The sequence below is a fragment of the Mizuhopecten yessoensis genome, unplaced genomic scaffold (assembly GCF_002113885.1).
Source record: "Mizuhopecten yessoensis strain PY_sf001 unplaced genomic scaffold, ASM211388v2 scaffold7283, whole genome shotgun sequence".
Lineage (NCBI taxonomy): Eukaryota > Metazoa > Mollusca > Bivalvia > Pectinida > Pectinidae > Mizuhopecten > Mizuhopecten yessoensis.
This window is the reverse complement of record NW_018406970.1, coordinates 1,550,845-1,563,796: the sequence shown is the minus strand read 5'-3', so window position 1 is coordinate 1,563,796 and position 12,952 is coordinate 1,550,845. Positions and strand designations below refer to the sequence as shown.

At 38.2% G+C, this 12,952-nt stretch overlaps 1 protein-coding gene across 3 annotated transcripts; it reads right to left on the bottom strand.

The window, feature by feature from the left end:
• Window positions 1-351: 351 nt before the first annotated feature.
• Window positions 352-12,683, bottom strand: LOC110453385 (protein unc-93 homolog A-like). 3 transcript variants are annotated; one of them, XM_021502307.1, is made up of 6 exons: window positions 12,369-12,681; window positions 7,907-7,991; window positions 4,184-5,682; window positions 3,749-3,884; window positions 2,406-2,537; window positions 352-2,250 (listed from the first exon to the last, which is right to left on the bottom strand). In XM_021502307.1, the coding sequence occupies exons 2-6, from the start codon at window positions 7,947-7,949 to the stop codon at window positions 2,015-2,017; spliced, it is 2,046 nt and encodes a 681-aa protein (XP_021357982.1). In that variant the 5' UTR covers window positions 7,950-7,991; window positions 12,369-12,681; the 3' UTR covers window positions 352-2,014. The 3 variants fall into 3 exon arrangements, 2 of the variants coding, with proteins under 2 accessions (XP_021357982.1, XP_021357983.1); XR_002463281.1 differs by lacking the exon at window positions 352-2,250 and adding an exon at window positions 2,795-3,035 and having other exon boundaries at window positions 2,448-2,537; window positions 12,369-12,683; XM_021502308.1 differs by lacking the exon at window positions 352-2,250 and having other exon boundaries at window positions 2,506-3,035; window positions 12,369-12,683.
• Between the last annotated feature and the right edge of the window lie 269 nt (window positions 12,684-12,952).

The window sequence follows — 12,952 nt, the reverse complement described above, 5'->3', positions numbered from 1 at the left end:
CGTTAACAAGTACATAAAACAAACATGCTCTTCACAACCACACGTCCCGTACGGTACCAATCCAGTACGCCCTTTCACTTTCTCTGTGACTAATGTCACTTTCATTTCCTGACACTATTATGTAAGAATCCATTCATTTCCTGACACTATTAAGTAAAAATCCATTCAATATATATACACAAGTTGACACCATTCACATTCTTCGAAGTTAACTCATTCACCCCTAAAATTTCAGAATGAACTATTCCATCACCCCTGAAATTTCAGAATGAACTATTCCAACCATTGAATTGGAAGAGTTCAAATGTGTATTCAGGGGTGAATGAGTTAAATTCTGTTTAAAATTCGTTCTTTAAAGATTAATTTTGAAAATAATTTTGTACATCATAGTGACTTTCTATGGAATTTTACATGTAAAACAACAAACCAACAACGACGCACTGTACACAACAAGTATACATATCACCTTGAAGACGTAACCCTGAGTCGAACTTGATCCTTCCGTGAGCGTACTCATCCTTTATTTACACTATAGACTTGCACAAGTCCCTAGATGTTAAATTTTAAAACGATCTATTTGAGACCAAATAAACATTCCATTAATAATCTATAGACTAAGCTATCTACTTGTGCCCATGATTATACACTGGCACTTTGGAAATGGGGTAAAAGTCTACGAAAAAAAAGATAAAAAAAAAAGAATAGGAGGGAAGTAACTACAATTGTTGTGACGTCATTCTTCATCGAGTATGACTCACTGGTAGTGGCTAGCAATTTAACAAAGCAAGTATTGGCCCTTAAATAGCACTTGACTAAAAGTTAAAGAGCATATGGCGAACATTGACCTATAAACTATAATATATTTTGTTAAACTTTGAACAGTCCTTTACACATGTGAAAAACGCTTATGTGAACATTGATCCATGAATACTCTCATTGCCTTATCATCAACATCATGTTTGCAATGATCCTCTTTACTCTGGGCTCTATATCATAATTAATGCTATTAATATTTAACCATCACATCATTTACCAATGGAGACAATCTTAAAACCGTTAAAAAATCTCCCAACAGGTTAAGTACTGTGAAATATAATGATATACAAACATATTTATTTATTTGGCTTTAATTTTGAAAATAATATCGGGAGGTTCCCACAGGTATAACATGTATGATAGTTTGATAATTAATTGAATCGTAATACGAGTTTTTAACATCTATATTTTTTTTGGCATGCAGCTGTACGGTTGATTTTTCTGCTAGGCGTTCATGCTGCTTATGACAGAAGTGAAAACACTATATTTATTTGAATTTATATTGGAATTACTGGTAGAATATCTTTCTTATTTGCCACGGTAAAAGAATGACTAAACGTCTCATTTACAATTGAAGATGAGAAACTGTCTGTAAATAGAAATATAAGTAGAAATATAAGGAAATATCAGATTCCATATAAGGACAGAGAGACCATTTAAGGACACATATATCGCCTCTGTAGTTTCTGCAATTCCACTTTAAGCAAACTTCTTAGTATGCGCAATCCTTTAGACACCTTCGTTACCTAATTCAAAATGTCAAAAATGTTTCAAAGTTTAGAAACCTAAATTCAATTTTAGATTGAGAAAACCGTAAAAAAAAACCAGACCAAAAAAACACATGTATATAACACAGTTACCATGAATATATCTCATAGAAATGACGATCAAAAACCTTAACATGGAACATCTAATTGTCATACCTGTTAAACATCGTTTATATAGTTGTATATATATTTCGATGTGAAAGATATGCTTGTATCTCTTTTAACTACATAATGTTTACAATTTCCTGTTCCTTGACACTTTACATACAGGTAAAAGGAATAAGTGAAGAAGAAATACCTTTTATCACATTTATGCAAAAACGGAGTATGACGTGTCAATTAACTGTCTACGCTAAAAACTTTTTACACACACATTTCAAGACAATAGAAATTCTGACTTTGATCAAAAGAGCTAAATGCTAATTAAACGATTAAACGGGGGTTTTCTCGTCCTTTTCCTCAACGTGTGGTCTGCGCTTGGTGAGAACCTCCTGGATGATGTAGAGGGCGATGGATAATATGCACAGAACAACCATCAAGGCGATCTTGGTCATCATACACATGGAGGTGGCCAGGCCAAACCAAAGGGCTCCACCCAGGCCCTGAACCATCCGTTGGGCCGCAAATGCCTCTTCGAGACAATCTGGGAACACCTCACTGATCAGACCTATAAACATGTATGAGTGTATTAGAAATCCCTAGCAATTTACCAAGGTTTGCCATACAAACTAAGAAATCTACAACCAACCATCAATCCTATATAATATGGCTTACTAAGTAGACTATACGGAAAGAAACATTCTTTGAAATCGATATACTTACTGCTCACTTGTGAGATCCAAATACCGTCCCCGAGGCCCCAACAACCAACCAAGATGAAGTAGAATATCATTCCGTTGTCACGTGGTTCCCAGAGCGACATCACAAGAAGAAGAACCAGATTCAAGATGGCAGCTAAAATAAATTGAAATAGGGAGATGTCAGATTCGTTCGTAACTGTTGAGTTTAGGGTGTCGAAACTGGAACCATTCACACGAAATAAAATGGAAATGAAACAACATACCGGAAATGTGATTCCACTGTCGACACCTACATACTCAGTAGAAGGTGAGTTGGGATAATTCGGCAAAGAGAGGGCCAAAATGGAGCTCCTTTGACCATGGCATGGAATTGCAGATGGTCAAGAGTTCTCCGAGAAAAGGTTTACTTACCTAGCGCCTGGATTAAACCAAATAAATGGTTATTCCTGTCCGAATTCATGCAGGAACTTTTCATTTGTTCTTTTCTTATTCGACTAAGTCGAATTGTCCAGCCGGAAGATAACATGATGATACTTTATCGGGTGAAAACTCAACTGAGTTTGTGTTCATCCCTTGCACTCAAGCAGTAAAGCTTTGGTTGGATACTTCCCAGCAGGCAACTGGAATTTAACTTAAGTGCTAGTCGTGGGAACTGAAATAATAATGACAAAAATCAGTCAACAGGTGAACTGGTGCCTACAGCTGTCAGCTGGACAACGGCCCAACCTCTGGTCAGGTGGTCAGCGTCGCCATGGCAAACGGAAGCTGAAAATTGACGACAAAGGATTTGTGATTCTGTGGAGAGGCTCAGGTTGTGTTAGAGGATTCATTCGATGTTAGTTTATTATTTACAGAAAGAACATTTTATCAGTAATAAACGCTGGTCAGATGTGTCTTTAATATGAGAGACAGAAGGTTGTCACTTGTGTTCATATTTATTTAGTAGTGTATTCTTGCAACAAAACGAAAATCAGCCGTAAATTTGAGTTGATAGATTTTCTTTTGATTAAAATAGAATCATAAATCCTTTGTAAACAAAAAATGTAGATATTTTTTTTCCGTTTAATACGTATTATAAATCATTTTATAGAAAGTATCAACCTTCATTGGTAAGAAAGGGTCAGACAACACACAGGGCATAATAACGCAAGACCCGTAAAAACATTTAATGTAAAGCAGTAAAAGATCCTGAAATAAGAGCTGAAATGAAAAAGCTGAAACAAAAGCCTGCAAATTTAAAACAAAGCTGAAACAAAGAAAAAAATATGCTGAAAAGAAAAATATCTGAAAAGAAAACAAACCAGTATATAAGTGTATGAGAATGAAATTGTCAGCAATGTATACAAGGTTGTCAATCAGTCTTACCTGCGGTCAACAGCCAGACGTGCCCGACGTGCTTGTTGACGTAACCACTCAAGTAGGAGCTGAGGCCAGCGCAGACGCCAAAACAGATCATCGCATAACCCACCATATGTATACCCATCGAACACGTGACGAACGCCTGGAAAATAAACACAACCCATCACAATGACCGAAAAACAGACAAAACCTAACAGAAATATATAATTCTTTGCATTTCATATGTTCTCATACTCATTCACCCCTGACATTTCATAATGAACTATTCCAACCTTTGAATTGGAAGAGTTCAAATGTGTTTTCAAGGGTGGATGAGTTAAACAAACACAATCGTCATGAATCTAAATGATAGCTTTCTACGTCGAGAAGGTGTAGTACGACTAAATTATACCTAAATATGCATTTAAACATTATAATTCATAGTTTAAAATGATTTTTTACCTTAGTAACGTCTCCTGTGACGAAGCTGTTTTGGACGGTACTGTACATGAAGGCCAAGAACAACATGAGGAAGCGACGGTCAAACGTGCACCTAAGGACGGAGGTAAACTGCTTGCAGATCACGGAACAGTTGGCATACGTTGTTCTATAGGGCTTCAGGCTGCTCAACAAGTACATCGGAACAACAACGGAAAATGCAACACAGAGACCAAATATGCCTAAGAGCGTATATTTGGTTTCATTATTCACGGTCATATTTGGCAGTGCAAAGTTATCGGAATGACAGTATTTGCTGCCACAGAAACCAGGACTAACCGCCTGGGAGGAATGGTTGATGTCTGTCATAGGTCTGTATGAATGATTGAAAGACGTATGGGTGAAAACTGTTGCGGTACGGTTGTGAGTTGGCAGCGTGTCCTGAGTACGTCCTAACATGAGTACAACAGATGATATGAGGTTTCCAACTACCATGGAAAACTGGTAGAAGAAGAAAATGATTCCAAAATACCTACTGGCCACATGAACTGTGCGGTCATCGTTTTTAAGAGCGTATGAGCGTGCGAGATATGTGACATAGGTACTAATGGCATTCCATAAAATGGCGTTCCCTATACCCTGAAAGAATGCCATGATAACCAGGACCTGAAACGTTGGGTAGAGGTTTGCCGCCACGTACAACACTTGTGGCAGGAGCCCGATAATAAGACAACGTTTGGGACGGAACCTTTGGACAATGAAGGGCGTAAAGAGGCTGAATACAGTAAAACTGCAATAGCCTGCCGCTAGGGAGTACAGACCAACATTATCATTGTGGTTCAGACTGCTCTGTAGATTCTTCAGGGACAGGATAGCCGTGGCCATCAGAAACACCGTGATGCCGAGGAACACAAGATTGTTCATATGATGGTTAATTGAATTAAAGTCCCCTGGATCATCCTCGTCTTTGTCGTTCGGTGTAGCATCATCGTACTTATCAGGATCGTTAGGAACATATCCCATGGTCTTCTTCTGTACGATATCCTGACTGAGTGTCAGCACAGCGTTGCGGCACGCCCTGGCAAGCCTGCGTCGGTCAGGGGTCGGACAGTTAACGGAATCGATGTAAGCCGGACTTTCCAGCAGACCCATCATGGTGTTAGAACGAGACCTGTATTGGTCGACGTTGGCAAGATCCTGGAAATCGTTGTATTCATACACGACCTGAATGTAAGGGATATCCAGAATGGTAGGCTTTTCTTTAACGGTGACGTCAGTTCCGGTCTCACCATTTAGCAGCGCGGACCTGCTATCAGTGCTAGTGATTGAGTTGTTATAAGAAGAGTTGTCCATGCTCAGTTCTACCTCCTTCGTCCATGACATGTTGGTATCAACATCCTCGCCAGATTTGTCTTCTGTCTTTGTTTCAGCCTGGTCCCCTTCATCTGGTTTTTCCTCACTATGCGCCAGTTGTGCGTTTTCATCGGACTCCATGCGCGGCCCAGGGTCATCCTCGGGGGGCCCTTAACACGTAAATAAAATTCTGTTTTAACCATTTAACCAGAGTATTTATTTAATATTGTGTCATCATTTTAACCATTTAATCGAGTATTTATTCAATATTGTGTCATCATTTTAATCATTTTCAATATAATCGGAGTATTTATTCAATATTGTGTCGTCATTTTAACTATTTAATCGTAGTATTTATTCATCATATTTTCCTACCAGTACAAGTTAAGTAAGGAATAGCAAATATATGTTTCCAGTTACATGTATGTTGTATTCCGTCTTTGCATATTGCAGAGTTATCTTCTCTTGGGAGCAGGTATTGATTGTTACGTCATTGGTTTTGTGTGAGAAAATTACGTCGTTTTCTCAAAAATTGATGACGTTACTCTCACAAACAAGTGACGTAACAATCAATACCTGCTCCCAAGAGAAGATAACTCTGCAATACGCAAAGACGGAAAATGAGCCTCAACAAACTGCATGCACTTCGCATAAATCTGCGAAACAATTTGTACAAATAGATGCACACAGTTTGTTTTGTTACAGTTTAACGCTTTTCAGATACCGCTCTCCGGAAGCAGGTAAGGTGGTCTCTTTCTGGAGGTGGTCTCTTAATCCAAATTCAGTTAAAAAATTCTACAGTATAAAATTGCTTCATGGCTATTTTGGGACCAGTCAAAACTATCATCCGGAGGTAGGTGGAATCCTCGGGCAAACAGTTCTACATGGCTTCCCCCTACTGAGTGATGGCATTTTTGACTGTTCCAAAAATATCATTGAAACAATTGATTTATTACTAAATGCATAATAGTATCAATTCTGCATGTAATGATGTTTATTTGTTTAACAATAACGAAAGAGGTCAAATAAACGCTTGAACGGGGCTCTCGAGGAGGGATTTCTGCGCATCGAATTCGCGCCGGGTAATAATTCGTTCTGACCAGGAAAGCAGTTTTGACTGTTTCACCCCTACCGCCGAAATTGGACAAAAAGCCATAAAAAGTCAAAAATTACTAATTATAATTCATATAAACTATTGGGCAATAATGGGGTTATTAAAAAGTGGCTCTTATCATAGGTGGTCTCTCAAACAGGTATGACAGTTAATAATTCATTACTAACACTTTTATAAGAAAGATAAAGACACTGTATGCTAAGTAAATGGTACTACTTGAGGTTATCACACATAAACTTATAACTGAACAGTTCTTGAAAAAATCAGAAAAAATATGCACATGCTCAGATTGTAAAAGCTGACCAAATATCTATTGTTTATCAGTAAATGTTGTATTAACTAGGGTATGTATTAAGATTTTTAAATACCTATCTGGTTAGGAGTATGTCGTGTTTATTTGACTATTGGTAAATGTTACAAAATATCTTTTGTTTATCAGTAAATGTTGTATTAACTAAGGTAAATATCAAGTGTGTTTTATATCGGTTTAAATAACTATCAGGTTAGGATAATGTCGTATTTATTTGATTATCGGTAAAAGCTGACCAACTTATCTTTTGTTTATCAGTAAATATTGTATTAAATAAGCTAAGTACTAAGTGTATTTTATAGTTTGAAGTAACTATCAGGTTAGGATCATGGCGTATTTATTTGACTACTGGTAAAAACTGACAACTTATCTATTGTTTATCAGTAAATGTTGTATTAAATAAGGTAAGTATTAAGTGTATTTTATAGTTTGAAGTAACTATCAGGTTAGGGCCATGTCGTGTTACACGATTATCGCTTTCATAGAAAGACAAACTGTTATCTTATACTTTTTATCTATTCTGTTTCTGTTTTGATCTAAACGTGTTTTCACCATTATGGACGAAATGACCATATATGGTGCTGATTATTCTTTAATCTTTTTGTCATTCTGCATCAATTAAACTGAATTCTGAATTCTTAAATATATACTTCATTAAGTCATTCACCCCTGAAGTCACATTTTAACTCTTCCAATTCAAAGGATAGAATAGTTCAATAGAAAAAGTTCAGGAGTGAATGAGTTAATTCATATTTCTAGTATTTATTGAACGAAAAAGCGGCACTTTTCGCGTAGTTATTTGCTTTGTAGACATAAATCTAAATAGCTCTCGGATTTACATAACAAAACAATGATAGGGCACCGGAGAATGGGAATTTCATATCATGTTTGAATAAGTTAACAACCTCATTCAGAAAAAAATATAGAGGGAATGATAATAAACTAAATCGGAAAGAAATGCAGTACTTACTCTCTATAGATTGGTTGGAGTTCTCCATGCTTTCATTTGCCATATTCACTCGTTAGCTATACTCTGTGGAAGTGGTATCACTCGTCTGGAAAAAAATCAATAATCTATATTTAGAAGTATGATGCACTGTAGCAAGCCACAAGGCTTGTCAATTATACATCAAAGTGTTACGAAACGATCACCACAGCTACCAGTATCCGACAGGAGGGGAGAGTGTATTTGAACACGATATGTAGGTTTTGAGTGGGAGTGTAATGTGGCCTCCTTATCGCATTTGTCGTTGATTCATCGTACAAGGTACAAATTCATTTAATTTGCGGAAAGAATGGGAATGGAGTTTAGACCTTATACACTAAAAGGTCATATGCAAATGTTATCATCACAAATGTCGCCCATCAAGTGTTTTGTTGTATTTATTACCTCTGTTTGTTTATAATTTAATGTAACCATTTTGAATGATTTTATAAAAATATGTATACCATTTAAATAAGTTGATGAGAATAGCTCAATAAAATTCCTTATCATTTCAGAGGCTAACAAGCATATACTAAAATAATTGGTAGCTTCAATAATAAGGACCGAGGGTTTATAAAAATTTTTAAAAAAATGAATTTTTGAGATAATTTTCGTTCTTTGTTTTTTTATTTATTACAAAAACGCTTTTTCAGTACCAATGCTTGCATCATTGTCACATACCTGTATCATTGTTACATATTTGTATCACTGTCACAACCCTGTATCATTGTCACACAAATGTATAACTGTCACACACATGTATCAATGTAACAAAAATTTATCACTGTCACACACCTGTATCATTGTCACACACCTGTACCACTGTCATACAACTGTATCACTGTTACATACATTTATCACTGTCACACACCTGTATCACTGTCACACACCTGTATCACTGTTACATACCTGTATCACTGTCACACACCTGTATCACTGTCACACACCTGTATCACTGTCACATACCTGTATCATTGTCACACACCTGTATCACTGTCACACACCTGTATCACTGTCACATACCTGTATCATTGTCACACACCTGTATCACTGTCACACACCTGTATCACTGTTACAACCATGTATCATTGTCACACAAATGTGTCACTGTAACAAAAATGTATCACTGTCACACACCTGTAATACTGTCACACACCTGTATCACTGTCACACACCTGTAACACTGTCATCTACCTGTAATATTGTCACACACCTGTATCACTGTGACATACATGTATCACTGCCACACACCTGTATCACTGTCAAAAACTTGTATCACTGTTACACACCTGTATCATTGTCACACACCTGTATCACTGTCACACACCTGTATAATTGTCACATACCTGTATCACTGTTACATACCTGTATCATTGTCACACACCTGTATCACTGCCACACATATGTATCACTGTCACATACCTGTATCACTGTTACATACCTGTATCACTGTCACACACCTGTATCACTGTCACACACCTGTATTACTGTCACACACCTGTATCACTGTAACACACCTGTATCACTGTCACACACCTGTATCACTGTCACACAACTGTATCACTGTCACACACATGTAACACTTTCACACACCTGTATCATTGTCACACATCTGTATCACTGTTACATACCTGTATCACTGTCACCTACCTGTATCACTGTCACACACATGTATCATACCTGTCACACACCTGTATCATTGTCACATACCTGTATTACTGTCACATACCGGTATCATTGTCTCCAACCTGTGTCATTGTCACACACCTGTATCACTGTCACACACCTGTATCATTGTCACACACCTGTATCATCGTACACACCTGTATCACTGTCACACAGCTGTGTCACTGTCACACACCTGTATCACTGTCACATACCCGTATCACTGTTACATACATGTATCACTGTCACACACCTGTATCATTGTCACACACATGTATCACTGTCACACAAATGTATCACTGTCACACACATGTATCACTGTCACACACCTGTGTCATTGTCACACACCTGTATCACTGTCTCACACCTGTATTACTGTCACACAAATGTATCACTGTCACACATCTGTATCATTGTCACACACCTGTATCACTGTCTCACACCTGTATTACTGTCACACACCTTTATCACTGTCACACACATATAACACAGTCACACACCTGTATCACTGTCACACAAATGTATCACTGTCACACATCTGTATCATTGTCACACACCTGTATCACTGTCTCACACCTGTATTACTGTCACACAAATGTATCACTGTCACACATCTGTAACACTGTCACAAACACCTGTAACACCGTCACATACCTGTATCACTGTTACACACCTGTATCATTGTCACACACCTGTATCACTGCCACACACCTGTATCATTGTCACACACATGTATCATACCTGTCACACACCTGTATCATTGTCACACACCTGTATCACTGGCACACACCTTTATCATTGTCACACACCTGTATCCCTGTCTCATACCTGTATTACTGTCTCACACCTGTATTACTGTCACACACTTGTTACACTGTCACACACCTGTATTATTGTCACACACATGTATCACTGTTACATACCTGTATCACTGTCCCACACGTGTATCACTGTCTCACACCTGTATCACTGTCACAAGAATGTATCACTGTCACACACCCGTATCACTGGCATACACCTATATCACTGTCTCATACCTGTATTACTGTCTCACACCTGTATTACTGTCACACAATTGTTACACTGTCACACACCTGTATTATTGTCACACACATGATCACTGTTACATACCTGTATCACTGTCCCACACGTATATCACCGTCTCACACCTGTACCACTGTCACACACCTGTATAATTGTAACACACATGTATCACTGTTACATACCTGTATCATTGTCACACACCTGTGTCACTGTCACACACCTGTATCACTGTCACACACCTGTATCACTGTCGCACACCTGTATCACTGTCACACACCTGTATCACAGTCACACACCTGTATCATTGTCTCACACCTGTATCACTGTCACACACCTGTATCACTCTCACACACCTGTATCATTGTCACACACCTGTATCACAGTGATACAGGTGTGTGAGTGTGTGACTGTCATACAGGTGCGTGACAATGATACAAGTATTTAACAGTGATGCAGATGTGTGACAGTGATACAGGTGTATGACTGTCATACAGGTGTGTGACAGTGATCAGGTGTGTATCACTGTCACACACCTGTATTACTGTCACACACCTGTATCATTGTCTCACACCTGTGTCATTGTCTCACACCTGTATCACTGTCACACACCTGTATCATTTTCACACACCTACATCATTGTCACACACCTGTATCATTGTCACAAACCTGTGTCATTGTCACTCACATATATCTCTGTCACACACCTGTATCAATGTCACACACCGGTATCATTGTCACACACCTGTATTATTGACACACGCCTGTATTACTGTCACATGCACATGTATCGTTGTAACACTCCTTTATCCACATCGATATTTATCAAAGTCGCACACACCTCTATCGATGTCATACACCTGTATTTATATCACACATACCTTACTTAACAAGTACATTCTAACTTTAGCATTGCCACTAACTTACACGCAGATCTTTATGGGCAAAACTCAACATCCTAGTATGTTTTACCTGTATTACCGCTACGTAATCAGATTAATATAGACGCGTCCAGATGACGCAATTCTGCCTTTGTTTGTCTCCGATTTCTAAATATTTTCATACTTCAATTCTCGTACTATACACACAATGAAATGTGAAGTTATTACATACAGAACACTTGGTCTCGAATAGGGTTGTCGTTACTTTCCAGCGACTAGTCAATACAATAATGAGATGTCTGGCGCATTCGTCTGCTTTTTAAAGCTCGCCTCGAGTTCTATTTGTTAACCTTTCCATCTGATTCGTGAGGCGTGACATACACGAGCACGGGGGTTCCCTAGCGGTTACAGGGTCAGCATTTGGCCTTCTCCCACCAAGTACACATTCTTTGTTGTGAAGCTTCTCTGAAGTTGCTGCATGACCGCTACACGACCTGCTTTGTCTATTAGTTTTCAATTATACTCAGCCCAACAACAATTCTTCGATATCCTACACATAAAGTGTTAGTTTATCTCAGAAACTCTACCTAAAATTATTATTACATGTGTGAATATCACTCATTATACATTCACACTGCAGAGGCAGACTCGCTTTTCTATACACACACACAAACGCCGCATCCCTTGAAACAGTTGCATTCCAAGTTAAATATAGATTTGTAAACAAAGGCGCGTGTCGTCGAGAAACATCCATTTAGAGCTCGTTAATTCTGCGATTCTAAATGAATAACAACTGTAAAAAGAGATGAAATTATAATTAAATCATATTGCAGTGAGAAAATGTCATCAAGAATATATACCTGTTTAGGGCTCGATCGTTATGTCCTCTCTACTGAGATATAGCTGCTAGCACACGGCAATGCTTCACAGCAAGTTCTGCACATGCGCGTCACAAATGTCCACACCAGGGGAGACGCGTATTTATCTATACAGTGTATACTATAAATTAACCTAAACAAGGCTGGCGCAGCAACCAAAACTGTCGTGTTTCCTAGACAACTGTGTAAACGTGACCGTGAATCAAAGTGCGACACAAGCTACGTTTTCCTGTCACTTGGAAACGCCAACCTGCCCTCCCCAATATATAATCAACGATTCCCCTGTGGTTCTGGATAAATTAGCATGCGTGATTTATCGTTTTAAAACCACAATCTCGCCGGTTTCAACTGGTTTGGACGGATACTCGTCATCGATTTGTACAATGCGTCTGTTCGTTGCTAGTCGAGTGGAAGGAAGCCCAGTCAAGGGATAGACACCTGCAGTATAGATACCAGTTTTAATGATATCGTGACATGACACCACATATACTCCCTGGCAAAAATAATTGTTTTGTTTTATATCTTATTGCGGGAATATTACTCCTTTATGTAGATGTATATATTTC

Coding starts and splice junctions, on each gene's coding strand:
- LOC110453385 (XM_021502307.1), bottom strand. CDS start 7,949: ATGGCAAATGAAAGCATGGAGAACTCCAACCAATCTATAGAGA. Junction 3,885..4,183: donor TCACAGGAGACGTTACTAAG/GTAAAAAATCAT, acceptor TTTATTTTCCAG/GCGTTCGTCACGTGTTCGAT. Junction 2,538..3,748: donor CGTCTGGCTGTTGACCGCAG/GTAAGACTGATT, acceptor AATTTATTTTAG/CTGCCATCTTGAATCTGGTT.